We start from the raw sequence: 18,215 nt of genomic DNA on the forward strand, positions 1-18,215 counted from the left end.
GACTGCTGCGGGGTTACTGGACTGACAGCCTGTGCTTTGGGAAGGGGAGAAGCTCACAGCAGCACCTGCTGCTTGTTAAGGACAGTAACTGCAGAATGATCCCAGTTTTCCTGTCAGTCTCCAAAACGGCAGAAAAAGTCACTAGATTTGTGGCGAGTTCCTTTTGACAAAAAAAGTTGCTAGGACGCTTTGGAAAGTCGCTAGAAATCGGAAAAAAGTTCAAATTTAAAAATAAATGTCCCAAATTACTTAAGACTTGTTCAGATAGTTAAGCTGTCCAACATGACTCAAACACTGCCCAGGATTAGATAAAAATGTTTTTAAGATGACATCAAAGTGTCCAAAATAAAATTTTTAAAAAGTTAATATTCAAATTGAGTTAAAATTTGTGCAAACTTACATTTTTATTATTATTATTTTAATGTTCAGAATGACTTTAAATTTGTCCAAAAAGAGTAAGCAATTGTTCATTTTTTTCTGATACTGTCCAGAATTTGTAAAAATAAAAAATAAAAAAATCGAAAATTCTTCAATCTGAGTCAAAATTTCCTTAAATGCTTCAAAATGCCGGAGTGATCCAGAACCCACAGCCAAAAGACGGAAACAAAAGCCTGAACGGACACAGAGTGATGTCTTCGGTCGGTGCCGGGTTGCCATGTCCGCCTCCAACCTGGCATCCCTGTACGGTTTGTGTGGCTGTGGCCAGGTTGCCATGTTGGCCTCGGACCTGGCATCCTTTTCTGCCTCCCGGAACACATAAACGCCCCCGCCCCCTCCTGCTTCCTCTACGCTGCTGCAGTAAAGTTGGCTGCGCCTGCGCACTCTCGGTCCTCTTTTTCTTGGAAGGTAAGTGTGGCATGGCGCGTGTTTCTGCCTCGGGGGATAAACGGAGGACTTTATCGGTTTTTAAGTGCGTGGATTGCGACTTGAGAGGTACTAAAGTAGCCGTGTGTCGGTTTGACGGGCGGGAGAAGTAGTTGTGTGGTTTCCCGGTGGATGTGCTCGGCGGCCGGGCAGGGTGTGGGGGTCCATGTTCGGAGTATCAGGCTCAATCAAAGGGACATGCGGCCTTCGGCGGCGCGGTCGGTGGAAGTCGCTTGTCATCCTCCGTGCTAGCATCGGTGCCCGGTAAAAATCGGCCCCGCACTCGTCGCCCGACCACTTTGTGTTGACGATCGGGGCGAAATAACGGCCCGTTCACCGCCCGCTGTCGACCGAGCGTCAATCTTTGTAGCTGGACGGAGCTGAATGGACGGCTAGCACGGTTAGCCGCAAGCATCGCATTAGCAGTCGCATAGCGGTATTTGTGGAGCGGCGGCAGCCCCGGTTGGCCTGTCAGAGACCTCCCGGTACCGTTAGACGATCTAAATATAGCCGACGTGTCGTTTTAAACCGAAACATCCGCACTAACTTCGGCTAATTTTAACGAGTGTCGCGTTATCGCCAAGTCCAACCGTAAACTGCCGCTCCGGTGAGCGCGAGGCCGGCTAACATGTTGAAGCTAATGTGTAGAAAATTAGCCCGTTAATCCGCACAGGGAGCCCGTTTTGTCTGGTAATTTAACGGTTATGTGACGTTAGCTCGGTTTGAAGCGGTGTTTTGCTATCAAACGCGGCGGTTAGGATAAAAACAGACGGGGGGATGTGGAGTGTCGCAGCCGCCCAGCCTCGTGTTGGAGCGGCCGGTCGGTCCGAGCCTCCACGTTTCTATTTATTATTCACACCGGAGGAGCCCGGAGGTCTGCCAAAAACCCACCGATCTGCCTGTCACTGCTCTGTACTGTACCTATCTGATCATATGTGGGTCAGACAGCCATAAACAAATCATCTGTGGCACTTTTTTACTGCTTTCTGAGCCAATCTACAACCAATTCAGGTGTTTTTAACTGTTAAAGTAGCTTCTAAATTCAAAATAATGCAGCCAGAAAGTGACTGTGCCGCTTGTTACAGTTCTATATTGTATTTAGCTGATTATATGTGGGTTCAGCAGATTATATATATATATGTCACTTTACCTACTCAGTGACCCAAATTTCAACCAATCTAGATGTCTTTACCTGTTGAAATAGCTTCTAAATTCAAAATAATGCACTTTAAATCAGCCAAAATGTGGCTGTGCTTGTTAAGGCTCTGACGCCCATTTTATTGTAGGTAGATATTTTATATGTGGGTCAAACAACCATAAACAATCTGTGTCACGTTGCCTGCTCTGTGCCCTAAACTGTAACCAATCTAGATGTTTTTAGCTGTTAAAATCGCTTTTAAATTCAAAATAATGCACTTTAAATAAGCTAAAATGTGACTTTGCTGCTTGTTGCAGGTCTGTAGTATACACAGATGATTATATGAGGGTTACACAGATTGTCTGTCACTTTACCTGCTTTCTGACCTAAATTACAACTCATCCAGGTGTTTTTCCCTGTTAAAATAGCCTTAAAACACAATTAATGCACTGTAAAACTTCAAATTGGCTTTCTTGTGTCCATCGCTGACATGAGCTGTCACCTTTTACTCGTCTTTACGTTGGCATCCCTCACTAATCCTCGTTAAATCTCAGAACTTGTTTCACCGGCCTCACGTCTGTCGCTTAAGTAATTGTGTAAATACGATATGCAAAGATTTCTTGGCTCTACGTAGGTTTGATTTCCTCCTGATGATAATTTTTAAGCAAGAAATGACTAATTTGTTCCTCTAACCACAATCTGCTTTATTTGGTATTAAAGTGAATATCTTTCGCGGTTTTGGTCGAACAAAATGGGAAATTTGAAGACATTTCTGTGGATTCTGGACAACTTTCTCATTCATCGGGGTTATATTTGAACGATTATAGCTCACAGATTAACTGCAATAGAGATTATTGCTATAATTTATGCATAAAACTCATCAATTACTGTGTTTGTGTTGATTCTTAGTCATCCAGGTTGCAGTAGGTGAGATGAGAGGTAAAAAATCATAAAAAAGTAGAAGCTGGTAGGATTAATTACGGCCTAGTTTCCAAATATAGACCAAGTATGAGACACATACAGCTTCAACATATTTAACCTGTAATGTAAATGTCATGTCTGGTTATTAACTAGAAACTTTAGTCACAATTATTGACTTAACTGGAACTTAAAAGGTAAAATTTTATCATACGAATGGGTGTTTGACTCAATAAAAGCACTGGAGATGTTTTTATTCAAGAAAATTTAGGTTTTGGCAGATTATCTCTTCGGGACACGACGTCTGACTGAACTGAATTTGCACAATGACGAGTAAACTTTACTTTTTTTTATCCAAATATCCTGATATGAAAAGTAGCAGCACTCACTTTGGGACTTGGTAAAATGTGCAATAAGCTAAATTCAGAGTCAGAACTGATAAAAACATTAAAACTGTGGACTTGGGAGGGATTTAGGTGTTATTGGTGGATTTTGCTGGAGGGTTTGACAAACCTGCGACCCGCTGTTTTCATCGTAGATTATATGTTGAGGATTCAACGGATTGGTTGTTTGGTTTCAAAACTGTTAAAAACTGTAGAGGCTTTAGATTTTTTTTTTAGTTAAACTACAGTTTTTAACAGTTCTGAAACCAAACAACCAATCCGAGTTTCAAGTCATTCTGGAACGTTTCTCTATCCCTTGGACAAATTTTTTGACAGTATGTAGCTGTAGTTGGAAAATTTTAATCAAATTCTATCATTTTGGACAGTTTTCATGTATTTTGGCCAGTATTAGGTCCTTTTGAACAGTGTGAAACCAGTTTTGGGCAGTTTCTAACTATTTTGAACTTATTTTAGAAAAATTCTAACTGTACAGTTTTGGCTCCTCTCCGACAAATTGTGAGTCCTGTTGGTCAATTAACTTTGGGCAAGTTCATGTCATTTCAAGCAGTTTTCTCGTCCTATGGGACAAGTCTTGTAACACATTTTGAACAATTCTCGAACCGTTTTAACTATCCAGAGATATTTCAAGCACTTGTGTTCAACTTTCAAGTCGTTTTGCACAGTTTGGAACCAATTTTGAACCTGTTGATTTCTGGGGCCGTAGGTATGAACTGTGAGTTCTCTTGGACACATTTTCAGCTAATTTTGTCCAGGTTTCAAATCATTTTGGACAATTTTGGAGTCATTTAGGATTTAGCTGAGAAGTATAGGTTGTTTTTCAGGAATTCTCGTGAAAACGGTGTAGTGTCTGGAATGAACAGGAGTAGAGCATGGTCTTCATTTTTGTGACTTTTCCTAAGACTTTGAGGCCGGTTTGTTGACGTCTGACTGTCTCTGCAGCGCCCCGACCCATCGCACCATGGCAGATCCCGATCTTGACTTCCAGACTGGCGAGTCTGGCGCCTCCGCCACCTACCCCATGCAGTGCTCCGCCCTGCGCAAGAACGGCTACGTGGTGCTGAAGGGACGTCCCTGCAAAATCGTGGAGATGTCCACCTCCAAGACCGGCAAGCACGGACATGCCAAGGTAGACTCGTCCTCCGATACTCGGCTTCATAAGTTAGGAATCAGTGAAGTGTCTTTATGAGTGGACCCTACACTCTCCCATAAGTAGGTGACAATGACCCTGACTGGAATCAGTGGGATTTTATACCATTTTGGTTGAGAATAATCATTTATATTATTGTTTGTGTTACTTTAGTCCACACAAGAATGAGTTTGTTTGACGCATGTTTATTTTTCTCTTTATAATGGATTGAACATTTCAATGATTGAAAAAGAGACAGAACAGCAGTAGAAGATAAGATAATCTTTTATTACTCCCCATGTCAGGGGAAATTTCCCATGTTACAGCATACAGTGAACAACAGTGGACAACAATATAGTTATAATCATAATATTTACCATAGAAGAATGTCAGTGTCCGTTTTGTTGACATTTTTCCACTCTTTTCTTCAAAGTTTGTGCACTTCATCACCTCCTGTATGCTGTCAGCAGTGATAAAGAGCGTAGAGTAGAAATATAAATATCACAATTTCTTCAAAAGTATTAAAGACAACTTAAATATTTGAATGGAATGGTAACAAAAGCAACACTCCTGATGTCCTCGTTTGCTGCCACCAAAATATCTTGTTTCCTTGTCTGAACAAAATCCAAAAATTCAGGAAAAAATTCCCCGAATTTCTGAAAATTTGCTAAACTTTCAGGAAGAAAATTCCAATAATTCCTTAAAAGTTTCCCTTAAAGTTTTGTTTAAAAAAATCCCCCAAATTTGGCAAATATTTTCAACAAATGAATAAAAATCTTTTTAAAGAAATCCTTAAAATATCTAGTATTATTATATATACCTCAGTAAAACTTCTATTTTCTTGAAGAACATTCGCAAAAAATCAACCAAAATCCAGCAAATTTCGCTGGATTTTGATAGATTTTTTGTGAATGTTATTAAAGAAACATTTTCTTTTAAATTTCTTTTTTTCCCACCAAAAATTTCCCAAAAATATGAACATGAGACACTTCACTGTGAAAATATCATTTTTTTTCCCACATTTTCAAGCTTTAAAACGGGTCAGTTTGAACTGCAGGGCGACACCAGGGTTAAATCTGAATTATAAAAACTTACCCTAAAAGAAAAGAAGGTTTTTCAATGCTCAGACATATTCTGTAAAAATAAAAAGTGTCAGATATTTGACGGGTTTTTCCTGTGTGAGTTTTAAACGGGTCTTTCTGAGGGGAACAAACCCAACGTCCTCTGGCAGAGATGTGAAGCTCAGATCTCGGGTTTCACAGCTGCCTGGTCCAAGTTTTTCTGCAGTCTTATCTTTTTCTTCAAACACCATGTGTACTTTGGTCACCACAGTAAATGTGGGGGAAAAAACTGAGAGATAAAGGCCTTTTTGAAGCCGTCAGCGCTTATTTTGTGTATGAAAATGTGCAAAAATTGCAAAATACTGCACTTTCTCCTCTTAGAATCCCTCTCTACCTGGTATTTACGTACTCATTTAGCACATTAAAATGGCTAAAGTTCCGTTTTAACAACAGATTTTGTACCCAAACGCCTCACTGGTGGTAGATTTGCTGCCTTTAATCGCATGTTGCCGTCGGTTTCATGTCATTTTTCTTTCATTTCCCTGCAGGTCAACCTGGTCGGCATCGATATCTTCACCAACAAGAAGTATGAAGATATGTGCCCCTCCACCCACAACATGGATGTTCCCTCCATCAAGAGGATAGACTATCAGGTACGCAAACATCTCTGGAACTTTGCAGTGAGAAGCGCTCGGCCGGTAACTCGGTTAGAAGCCAGATGTGACCGCCATCATGTGCTGCAGTTTGTTTCAAAAACTCAGCAACGGAAACGGTGACGACGTGTTTCTTTCCAGTTATTGCCTCAAATAGTGACTCACAGCAGCTGAAAATGTTCCCCAGACCTGGACTTGGTTTAGTTTTAACCGGCTCAGAGAGGCGAGGTAAAACGGAAAGCTCATCGGCTAGTGGACGCTTGTCACAATTATCAATCGTTCTCCTGATTAGATTGGTTGTTTGGTCTGTAAAGGTTAGAAAATTGTGAAAAATAGCTGAAAATATCGTCCTCAAGTGTCTTTTTTTAAAGATGCTAATTTAGCAACTAAAGGTGCAGATTAAAGCGTTAAAAATCACCAAAAACACAAATGAGACAAAAAGGAAACGCAAAACAAAAGACAAAATCAGACAAAAGTTACAAAGCGACAAAACATGGAAAAAACTGAAACAAGACAAAAAAAAAGACAAAAGCGTGAAACAACACAGAACACTGAATAATGCAAAACACACAATGACAAAAATGAGACAAAATGACAAGTCAGACAAAAAGAAAACAACAAAAACAAGACAAAACATTACAAAAATGAGGCAAAGCGACGAAATAAGACAAAAAATGAAAAACCAAAAATACGACGAAACACAAGCGAGACGGCAAGGAAACACAAAACGACAAAAACACGAGACGAAGCGGCACAAAACAATGAATAAAGCATAACACAAAGTGACGAACGGCCGGATTGGACCCTCTGGAGGGCCGGTTTTGGACCGCGGGCCGCATGTTTGACACCCCTGGTTTGGAATAAACTTTTTGGTGTGAGCTCTTGTTGACGTTTGTTCTTCTGATAAATTTTCTCCTCCTGAGCTGCTGCAGCCTTCATATGCTAACCCGTTAGCTTAGCTGATTCTAAATCGTAAAATGTGGTTCCAGGAGCAGGATCAGACGTGTTTCTGGACTTTTAGATTCTCAGAGCTGCCTGCAGTTCTTCCTTAAATACCCGCCAACGTCACGCCCGAGAGACTTTCAGCTTCAATCGACTCGTGTTTCCTGTTTGAGTCTTTTTATGAAAGAAGATAAACGGCAAACATGAGTCAGCAGGTGAACTATTGATCTGCTGGAGCTCAACAACAGACAAGGAGAAACGCCAGTAAATAATATTCAGGCCTTCATGGATTTTCTGCTTAACGCGCTGCCATCTGAGTGTTTTTAATGCAGATTTATGAAGGTTTCCTTTAGCTGAAGTGTTTTAAAGGAACCTTTTCATCTCCAAAGTCTTCTTTCACCAACTTTCAGTCTGTTTTTCTACTAATGGATCAGGAGTTCTGGCTGCTACTTTGATTTTTATGCAAAAGAATAACAAGTTTCCACCTCTGACATTAAGATTTCCTGTTTTTATCGTCATAAACTGAGCATTTGTGCAGCTTTTTCTGTATTTTTTTGACTGTATAACTATAAAGTGAAGCAAAACATTTGATTAATTCTTCATAACGTGTACAGGTTTTTTGTTTTCTCTCCACATCAAACAAGTTTCATAAAGGTACAGAAAGTTTCCAAACATGAGTGGAAACGTTCCAAATGCTCCCAAACGCAGTAAATGTCTGAATGTTTCTCCAACAAACGACACTCGCTGCTTTATCTTCTTGTGTTTGGGCTTTAAATGTTGGAGTTCAGAGCAAAAAACTGAAGCAGGTTCACAGTTTGGAGCTCAACAGAAAAAAATCTGAGTTTTAGATTCATGTTCTGATAAAAGCAGATTTCTTCATTTTTCTGTAGCTTCTTGTTCATGAATCAGCTTTAATGTGATTAAATCAAACCTGAAATTCAGATTTTCTTCTGTTTTCTGCGTTCTGTTGTGTAGTTTGAGCTCCAAACTGTGAATCTGCTGCGTTCCGCTTCAGTTTTTTGCTCTGAATTCCAACATTTAAACCCCAAACACAAGAAGATCAGTGAGTGTCCTTTGTTGGAGAAACATTCAGATATTTACTGTTTTTTGGTTGGTTTTTTTTTCCAGCTCATGTTTGGAAACTTCCTGCACCTTTAGGAAATATGAAACCTGTTTGATGTGGAGAGGAATTTAAAAAAAATGCTCACGCAATACAGAATTAATGGAGTGTTTTGCTTCTTTTTATAGCTAAATGATAAAAAAAAAATACAGAAAAAGCTGCACAAATGATCAGTTTATTGATAAAAACAGGAAATCTTTCTGTCTGAGGTGGAAATTAGTTACTTTATTGCATAAAAATCAAAGCAGCAGCCGTAAAAATTTGTGCCATTAATTGAGAAAAAATTTGAATGAAGGTGGTATTTCTGTAAAAAGGTGGAAAGATGCACCTAAATATTTATATTTACTGTGTTTAGAAACTTCCTGCACCTTTTAGGAAACATGAAAGCTGTTTAATGTGGGGAGGAAAGAAACTAAACTGTATTTTTGTGTCTGAAAAATACAGAATATATGGAATGCTTTACTCATTTTGTGGTTTTCTAAGGAGGCCTGGCAGGTTTAAAGCTCTAAAAAATCAAATGAACCTGCGAAGAAAACACAAAAAAGGACTGGAAATGCAGAGGACTGATATGTTTAAAAAAAGAAGAGTTTGCAGTTTTTTTTCACCGGCATTTTTGGAGGAAAAATCATTTTAAAAGTGTAGAAATCGACTCAACATCGTAGATGGTTTTTGACTCGTAGCTTGTGAAAGTTTGGAGACACTTCCTGTTTTTTTTCCTTTATTTTCTGGCCTTATAACGCGTCTTAAACTAGAGATAAACACTCAGTATTTGGAGGGTTTGGGAGCAGAGAGCCTCAGGTTGTTGTGTAAACGTCTTTATTTTTGTTTACTCCTGCAGCTGGTCAACATCAACGAGAGCTACATGTCTTTGATGAGCGACAACGGAGACATCAGAGAGGACCTGCGCGTCCCCGACAACGACGTCGGCAGGGAAATCGAGACGAAGTTTGAGGCGGGCGATGAATTCATGGTGAGTTTTCTGCTTCAGAATTCATGAATCATCTGCTGAACTGGCTGCTGTCTGAGTGTTTTTAATGAAGGTTTCCTTTAGCTGAAGTGTTTTAAACGAACCTTTCAAATCTTCTTTCAGTCTGTTTCTCTGCTAGTGACTCAGGATTTATGAGCAGCACTTTGATTTTTATAGAAAAAAATGAAGCAGAATGGAACCAAATGGTTTTATAAGTGAAGAAATCTGCTTTGAAGCACATTTTATCAGAAAACATGAGTCCTAAGCTAGAAACATCTGGATTTCTGCTCATTTAATGTGGTTTTTAAAAGCTGCAGCTGCTAATTACCACAGTAAACGTGATGTTTTATTAGAATATCGTCACATTTTCACCTGTCAGACAGTTAGAACTCCAGGAATTATTTCATTTTACACGTTTAACTGTTTATTTTAAGTACGTAATGTTGATTTATGGAATGTTTTTATAGATCAAACGCCACAAAAAACACAATTTGAACAAGAAAAGCTGACCAGAAATGACAGGAGAAAACATGATTACATCCAAATAAATCACTTTTATATTTTGGAGGTTAAAAAATCTGTTTGTGTGATTTATGTGGCTGAGAACTTTCACAATAAAGTTCTTTATTAGAACAGCGTCACAGTTTCACCCGTCAGACAGTTAAAACTGCGGGAACTGTTTAATTTTACATGTTTTAACTGTGAAAAAGTTGATTTTAAGTTTATTTATGAAGCATTTAGATGTCACAACAAAAACTATTTAAAGAGAAAAAACTGACAGTCACAGTAGCTAACATTACATCCAATTCTATTCCTTTTTTAAGTAGAATATTGTCACGTTTTCACCTGTCAGACAGTTAGAACTCCAGTAAATGTTTATTTTTCCATGTGTAACTGTGATAATGTTGATTTTAAGTTTATTTATGCAGCATTTTAGTAGATCAGATTCCTCAACAAACACAATTTAAAGAAGAAAAGCTGACCAAAAAGCACAGTATCTGCAGCTTTTTCTGTGTTTTTTCACCGTTTCCCCGCTGGAAGCCGGCGGCTCTGCGTCCACATTTAGAGCAGCAGGAGCTCCGTGTTGAATTTCACATGATTGACTCGAGCACCCTGCGTGTCGCCTGCAGGTCACCGTGATTTCTGCCATGGGGGAGGAATGTGCTGTCGCTACCAAGGTCCTGGCCAGCAAATAGGGAGACGACGGACTTTGCTGCCCGGGCAACAAGCACCACCCACAACCAGTCTCTTTGCATTCTCATTGGTTCTGTCACCAAAGCGTCGGCCTTCACAGACAACCTCAAATCATTCTGTTGTGATTTCTCTCATCATTGATCTTTTTATTTCCCTCCCCACCCCACCCCCGTCCCCACCCCGTTTTATTTGACTTTCTTTTCTCTTTTCCATTTGCTGTTGGGAATGTTCCACTGCAGCTCGCTGCGTGGTCCTCTGCCTGATCACTGAGGTTCTGTTTGGTAACAATCTACTTTATATAAAAACGACTTCAAAAAAACCACACCCAGCGATCGGTTGCTCATTCCTGCTTATTTTTGCCTTCAAAGTGTTGGTTTTGCCACTCACATTCCTGAATGTTGAAATGACACCGGGGATTCAGCTTTTCTATGATTATTTTTTATATTCTTTAGATTGAATATAGCAGGTCTGAAGCCTTTTAGAGGGGAGGGGAGCGGGGAGGGGAGTTTTTGAGTTGTTAAAGCGGCGGGAGGGGAGGGATCGTCCCCTGCAGATACTGAATTGTGGTTTAGGTCGTCCTTCTAGCAGCCATACAGCTTTCCAGCATGGCCTTTCCTCTGGTTCCTGAGTGGGTTTTTGGGTGCGACGAGGTCCGTGGGATTGGTGGTGGCGTCGGCTAGCACTTAAGAGCACTTGAGGTCCACCGCAGCATGTCAAAGCTCTAAAAACCCAAGAAAAGAGATTGGTTTTTTTTTCTTTTTTTTTTGCCCCCCCACCCCCCCACCACTTTGTCCCCCGTTTTCAAGAAGAACAGAAACAAAGTTCAGTGATTTAACCCTCGTGATGCCAGTCTCTTGTCTGTGTAGAAGTTGGAGGGGCGTCGAGGGTCCTCTCGCCCGCTGGACGCCCCGGCCGTCATCCCCCAAAACAAAAAGGAGAGTTGTGTTTCGTTTTTTTTTTCGAGAGAGAGAGAGAGAGAGAGAGAGAGAGAGTGTGTAGCGGTGTGGGCCTCCGGCATGCGTGAGGCGGTTTGCAGTGAGGTGTGTGTTTTCTTTTCGAGGGACTCAATCGGGTTGGGGAGGGTGGTAGAGTTGCAAACTTTTTTGTTCACTCGAGGCCTTTGTCACCTGACTGGAGATGGCAAAATAAAACGATGAAACTAATGGACAAAAATTGCAAACGGTGTCTGGTTTTCTGTCTCTGAACCGAACATTATGGACGTCTCCAAATGTAGTCGGTCAGATGTCCAAAATATCACAGATGGGACTGAAAGACAGAATTTGATCAATCGTAAAGGAATTTCTTTTAAGAAAAGCAACGATACTTAAAATATGAAATGCAGTGAAGACTAAAAACGCACAGTCCTCAGCTTACACCCCCTGTCAAAAGTTTTAGGACACTGTCTCATTCAAATAAAGTAGAACCTGTCCTACAACTTTTGACAGGGGGTGTATTTCATCACATGGATGTGATCAGGGCAGGACTCTGATCATACATGTAAAGTTTCAGGCAGATTGGAGCATGTTCAGGGCATTTACACTGCATTGGAAATTTAATGGCGAAGGATCAAAATTCCAGAGGCCACCACGGACACGCCCTTTGACTTTGGAAAAAGATTTTAATAACTTTGGATCATTAAGGCCTCCTGTATGTACTGGCCCAATTAGAGGTGAATTGGAGTTTCCCCCTAGGAGGAGTTCGCTCCAGAAAAAAATTAAAAATGGGCAAAATCTGACATTCAACACAAAATAGCTCACTTCCTGTTGGGTTTGGAATGTGGCTGTCACTGACTTTTTTGTTCAGTCTGATGTGCTGCATATGTGTACCAAACTTGGTAGATACACCCCCTGTCAAAAGTTGTAGGACGGGTTCTACTTTATTTGAAGGAGAAAGTGTCCTAAAACTTTTGACGGGGTGTATGTCGGAAATCCATTCCTACGGCACATTATAGCTCCTTTTCCCCCCAAGTCAGATCTTCTATCCTGTGTTGTACAACTGGTGAACGTAAACCAAGTCGTCTTCCTCATGTAGCACTGCTTCACCACGTATTCATCTGCTCACCAACTGGCTCCCATGAAAAGTTTAACATCGCACATGCTCTACATCAGAATGATGAAACGACACTTTCTGATTAAATTTATGGGAGTTGGCAACATAACTGTGAAACGCTGTAAATCGAGGACGTCATAAACCGAGGACTTCCTGTGTGAGCGTTACTAAAAAGAGTTAAAATACTTCAATCCTTGACAGCAGTGGTTCCAGCTGTGGGGAGTTCAGGGCTCCTCCGTTTATGACGTACAGCATTTGATAGTTACGTCAGAACTGGTTAGAGGAAGTAGTGGACCAATACGTTGTCATGTTGGATTTTGCCTCGTTCACTAACTTTTTGCCCTTCTTCATGCCTCCCAAGCCTGAGTCAGATTCTCCTGATGGAGTTGTGACTTGCAGCAAAAATCGACTTGTCGGGCTGTAGGAAAGGAACTCCATCGTAAGACGAGGAGCCCTGTAATCCCACTTTTATTTTGTGTTTGGTGGAGTCTGCAGGGTGTTTTACTTTGAAAAATGACTAGATCGTCTTCCGTCACTTGCTTGTTTTCCATACCTAAACAAAAGCGTCAAAAACCAAACATGTCTGGAGAAAATGGTCCGTATAAAACTGTCTTGGTTGGAACCTGTTGCTGATCTACAGTTGTGTTGCGACGTCTCGTAAGACTAGAAACAAACGTCTTTACATGCAGGAAGTGTCTTCAGACCTTTATAAGCTACAAGAAAATAATTTAAGATCATGATCGTTGGTTTTAGCACTTCTAAAATAACTTTCCTTCAAAAATACTGGTGAACGAGGACCACCAAAGTCATTTTTTTTAACTTCTCCATCAGTATCGGGTGCCTAAAAATTCACCAAAATGCAGAAAAAGAAGTTTCTAAGCTATTAAAACATTTAACAATTCAAAAAAATTACACCAAATACAACTTTAACTTTTTGCATCCTGAATGAGATTATTTTTGCCATAAAAATAAAACATTAAATCTTTAAAAAATGAAGGGTCTCACAAAGTAGAAAAACAACATATATATATATATATATATATATATATATATACAATAAATTGGAAATAATACTGAGGAAAAATTGCACATGACAATGAAATGCTGCACCTAAAAAATGAAATACTGCATATTTCATTGACTTCTTGTACATAGAAGTGAAATATTTCACATTTAATTGGAATACTAGAATGAATTTTGTTCAGAATTTGCCAATTACTTGACTATAGTTCATGTGAAGACCCTGTGGCTATATTATTTATGGACATTATTCTGATAAATATGCATGAAAACTGGACAAATCCGAGGCTTTCCTGGACCCCCCATGAGCATGTTGTGTTTGTGTTGTTATTTCTGTGTGTTGTCTTGTGTTTTACATGTTTTAAGTTCCTCAGATGCTCCTTTAGAACCTGTAAAACCAGAGCGTCTCGTGTTGTTTTTCAGTTTGACGTCGGTGGGAACGCCTCAAACTGAGCATGAATCACGGAGCTGCTGCATTTCTGAACGCTGAGCCCCTCCGTTTCTCTGACTCATCCACACGCTTTCATTTCCTCTTTGTGTGGCGAGGCGGCCGAGGCCTGCAGGTTGTCAATGGTTGACCAGGATCAGCAGCTTCTTTATCAGGGCGTGTTTGGGCTGCAGGTGACCTTTGGAGTGTTTGAACCACAGCTCTGACGTACGGAGCAGTGGAAGGGCCAAATGACAAAAATAAATCCATAAATAACAGTAGAAATATAAGGACGAATAAATAAAATACAACATATATAATGTGGCAATACGAAGCAATAAATAAATGAATCCTTAAAAGAAAAGTAGAAATGTGAAGCCAAAGAACTAAAATAATTTTTAAAAAGAATAAGAAATGTGCTTCAAAATAAATAATGTGGCAGTGTAAATAAATGCTAATCAAAAACTTCATCCATAAAAGAAAAGACTAATAAAGGTGAAATTATAAAGACAAATAAATAAAATAAGCAAAATTATGACATTATAATGTCGCTTTAAAAGCAAAGGAAGAGCACATTTCTTTTTATTTTTAAAAAATATTTATTTGTATTTTTATTTTTATTAGCATTTCCTTCATGGATTAATCTTTTGATTAATATTGCCACATTATTTATATTTATTTTATTTCTAATCACAGTTTTCCTTTTTATTATTTAATTTATTTGTCTTCATATTTCTACTTTTATTAGCCTTTTCTTTTATGGATCAACTTTCTTATTATTTCTTTATATTGCCACATTATTTTTTTGTTTTATTTATAAGCACATTATTTCTTTTTAAGTTATTTCATTTACTTGTATTTACATTTCTACTTTTATTGGCCTTTTCTTTTAGGGGGTCATTTTTGGATTTATTTTTCTTTATATTGCCACATTTTTTATTATAGGTAGTGTAAGCATATTTCTTCTTATAATTTGTTATTATTTCATTTATTTGTCTTCATATTTCTCTTTTTGTTAACCTTTTCTTTCATGGCTTAATTTTTATTAACATTTATTTATTTATGATTTTATTTATTCATCTTTATATTTCCACTTTTATTTCCCTATTCTTTTCAAGATTAATTTTTGTAATTTCGCTCTCTCACTGCTCCATACTGACGTGCTTTGTTTTAAATTAATCCCCTAAAACACAGAGAATGAATTCAGAGCTATATGTGGCTCCAGCATTCTGCACTCTCTGGAATTTGAGTCTTTTTCTTCATTCATGTGCTTATTTCTGCTGCTATGACCGTATTTGGTAAGGGCGTTCCGGACGCTACGTGCTACGTCACTGCTCGTCACCTCCGCTTCTCTCTTTCCCGTCCGAGCTCTCAACATGGCGCCGGTAAGTCCGTCCGCTCCTCCATTATTTGCTCCTTTTAACGTTCATCCTGCAGTCGTTTTTCACTTATTGTGATCACAGTTTAGTAAAAACACAGAGCAGCACCAGCGCAGCTTCACGACGTAAACTCTGAGCTCGTTTATCAGGATTAAAGTCGAGAAGTTAGCCAGTTAGCATTAGCTCGCAGTAGCTGTTCACACGTGTTCATTCATTCCGCTGTCCGCACTCCATAGACATAAAGTGTGTTTTATCATTTAGCACTAATTTTCCTGCACTTTACTGTAGGTAGTTTCAATTTATTGTTCATTTCCATGTACTGCAGAGTCCATTTGTTGATTCGGCATAACTTACAGGAACTTATTAGTTTATTATCACCTAGTAGTTAACACTTTAATAGAAATATTAGCTAGGTTATCCTTTGCTGCTGGTGTTATATAATGATTTTCCTGCACTTGACTTCAGCTGATTTCTGTTTGCCTATATTTTTGTACTTTAGGGCAATTCGGCGTAACTTAGAGAAACTTATCGGTTTAAATTCCCCTTGTAATTGACACATTAATAGAAGATTATGCTAATATTAGCTAGCTTATCCTTTTTGCTAATGTCATATGATGGTTTTCCCACATTTGACTTTAGTTGATTTCTATTTATTGCCTGTATTTATTTTCTTCAAGGTTTATTGGTCAATTCGGCACAACTTAGAGGAGCTTATCGATTTGATATCCTGTGGTAATTTACACATTAGTATGTGATTATGCTAATTTTAGCTAGCTGCTATTAGAATAAGAAGCGAGTGTAGGAAGGCTTTTAGCATGGAGATGGTAAAAAAATAAAAACTCACACCACCTGTTTTTGCCACTACAAATGGAAAATTGAGCAGTAAAAGTTCAAGTACAGACTTTAAAGCTGAATAAATCTTGTTCCTTTGATGCTAGGCAAACAGGTTTCTGATTATTTTGTAAATTTCCTTCACAGATGAAGCAGAAGAGGCCGACTGCTGGCAAGAAGTCCAAAAAGGGAGCAGCATGGAAGTTCACTCTGGACCTGACCCACCCTGTGGAGGACGGCATCCTGGATTCTGCCAACTTTGTAAGTCTTTAAAAACATTCTAGACGTAGGAGCTGCGTGATTGAAGTGTGAATGTGGAGACGTTTCAGCAGCTGACCGAGTGTCCGGACTAGGGCCGCCTTCCCTAGCTCCACAGATCCTAGGGTTCTCTTCCCTAGAGCGTCACTGTGCTGTGTCCAATAGGAAACCTTCCTCAAGGAGAGGATCAAGGTGAACGGAAAGACGGGGAATCTGGGAAATGTCGTTCAGGTCGGCCGCCTGAAGAACAAGATCAACGTCACGTCTGAGAAGCAGTTCTCCAAGAGGTGAGAGTTTCATCTGCGTTAAAACAACAGCTGATAAAAAATAGTAAAACTGCTGCTAAATGTGCAGAAAAAATGACAAAAAACATGATTACATCTAAATATATCCCTTTATATAAATTAAATGTAACATCTGTGTGTTTTCTTTGACATAAATGATGCAGAAAAGGAACAAACTGGTGAATAAAAATTCAGCAAAATGCAGAAAAAGAAGCTCATGAAAGTCAAAATCATTGAAATATGTTATTAAATTATATTAATGAAATTTAATCAACTTAAATAATTATAAAATAATATATAAAGTAAATAAAATTATTATAAATAATAGAATTTGTAAAACAAAATATAAATATAAAAGTATAATACTAAATCATGTAATTATTTTAATAAAAATCTATATTATTAGTTAATATTATTTTAATAATTTAAGTTATAATCCAGTAGAAAAATAAGACTGGTGCTATGAACGATCTAAATATTGGGGTTAAGACTCGACAATATTATTTCAATGATTAAAGATTTAATGCTGCTAGAAAAACAATAAGATACATATGAGAAATTACTAAGAAGTCAAATAAGATCAAATACGACCTGAATAGAAAACTGGAAATGATGCTGGGGTAAAATAACACATAAGCAAATATTGAACATAAAAAATGAAATATTGCATCTAAAATCTGAAATATTACACATTTCATGGACTTTTTGTACATAGAAGTGAAATATTACTCACGATATCGAACAAACCGGCGTTAAAGAACCTGATGGAAAAATAGTAAAACTGCTGCTAAATGCAGAAAGATTAAGACGTTCTTGTGTCTCGTTCCTCCAGGTACCTGAAGTATCTGACGAAGAAGTACCTGAAGAAGAACAACCTGCGTGATTGGCTGAGAGTGGTGGCGTCCGATAAGGAGACCTACGAGCTGCGATACTTCCAGATCAGTCAGGACGACGACGAGTCCGAAGCCGACGAGTAAAACGGGAGAATAAACGAGGAGAAAGAACTTCTGTGTCAAGTGATTTTTGTCTCAGTTCCCTACTAAGTAGAGATGAATGTTTTATCTGTTTTGTTGCTTTTAAAGTGAATAAACGGAACAACTCGGGTGTTTTTTAACACCTTCAGAGGAAAATAATGTTTCTCAATCTGTTCTGTTTATCAGTTGTCTTCATTTTTCTGGTACTTTACACCGTTCTAAACCAGGGGAAGCGTTCAGCCCGGTTTGAACTCCAGTGAGCAGTTAAATCACAACAGAATAACCAAAAGACTGAAACGTGAAGAAAATTATTAAAACAAAATGTCCAGAATGACCCACAATTGGTACAAAGTGTGCAAATAGAAGAAAGAAGGTGCTAAAATGATGTGTCCTTGTGTGCACTGTTCTTTTAGCTGCAGACATCATTACAAATACACAAAACCAGACTCAGTGTGTCCACGATGACGAGAACTTTTCTAAAGTTTGTCTCAGTTGTGTCTGATAGGAGATGAAATCTGTCCAGAATGACTTAAGTTTGTCCAAAATTGATCCAAAATAACAGAAAAAAGTCTAAAAATGACTCAGATGTGTCCTTAATGACTACAA

The 18,215-nt window shown here is 38.7% G+C and overlaps 2 protein-coding genes across 4 annotated transcripts; both read left to right on the top strand.

Annotated features, from left to right (window-relative positions):
* The first annotated feature begins 730 nt into the window (after positions 1–730).
* Positions 731–11,567, top strand: eif5a (eukaryotic translation initiation factor 5A). 2 transcript variants are annotated; one of them, XM_022204581.2, is made up of 5 exons: positions 731–846; positions 4,264–4,450; positions 6,060–6,164; positions 9,065–9,196; positions 10,324–11,567. In XM_022204581.2, exons 2-5 carry the CDS (start codon positions 4,283–4,285, stop codon positions 10,387–10,389), a joined length of 471 nt encoding a protein of 156 aa, XP_022060273.1. In that variant the 5' UTR covers positions 731–846; positions 4,264–4,282; the 3' UTR covers positions 10,390–11,567. The 2 variants fall into 2 exon arrangements, with proteins under 2 accessions (XP_022060273.1, XP_022060272.1); XM_022204580.2 differs by lacking the exon at positions 731–846 and adding an exon at positions 1,016–1,128.
* Positions 11,568–15,153: 3,586 nt separating this feature from the next.
* Positions 15,154–17,639, top strand: rpl22l1 (ribosomal protein L22-like 1). 2 transcript variants are annotated; one of them, XM_022204599.2, is made up of 4 exons: positions 15,157–15,268; positions 16,241–16,354; positions 16,517–16,638; positions 17,468–17,639. In XM_022204599.2, the coding sequence occupies exons 1-4, from the start codon at positions 15,260–15,262 to the stop codon at positions 17,610–17,612; spliced, it is 390 nt and encodes a 129-aa protein (XP_022060291.2). In that variant the 5' UTR covers positions 15,157–15,259; the 3' UTR covers positions 17,613–17,639. The 2 variants fall into 2 exon arrangements, with proteins under 2 accessions (XP_051796104.1, XP_022060291.2); XM_051940144.1 differs by lacking the exon at positions 17,468–17,639 and having other exon boundaries at positions 15,154–15,268; positions 16,447–16,596.
* The last annotated feature ends 576 nt before the right edge of the window (positions 17,640–18,215 follow it).

This window comes from Acanthochromis polyacanthus, chromosome 20 (genome assembly GCF_021347895.1).
Source record: "Acanthochromis polyacanthus isolate Apoly-LR-REF ecotype Palm Island chromosome 20, KAUST_Apoly_ChrSc, whole genome shotgun sequence".
NCBI lineage: Eukaryota > Metazoa > Chordata > Actinopteri > Pomacentridae > Acanthochromis > Acanthochromis polyacanthus.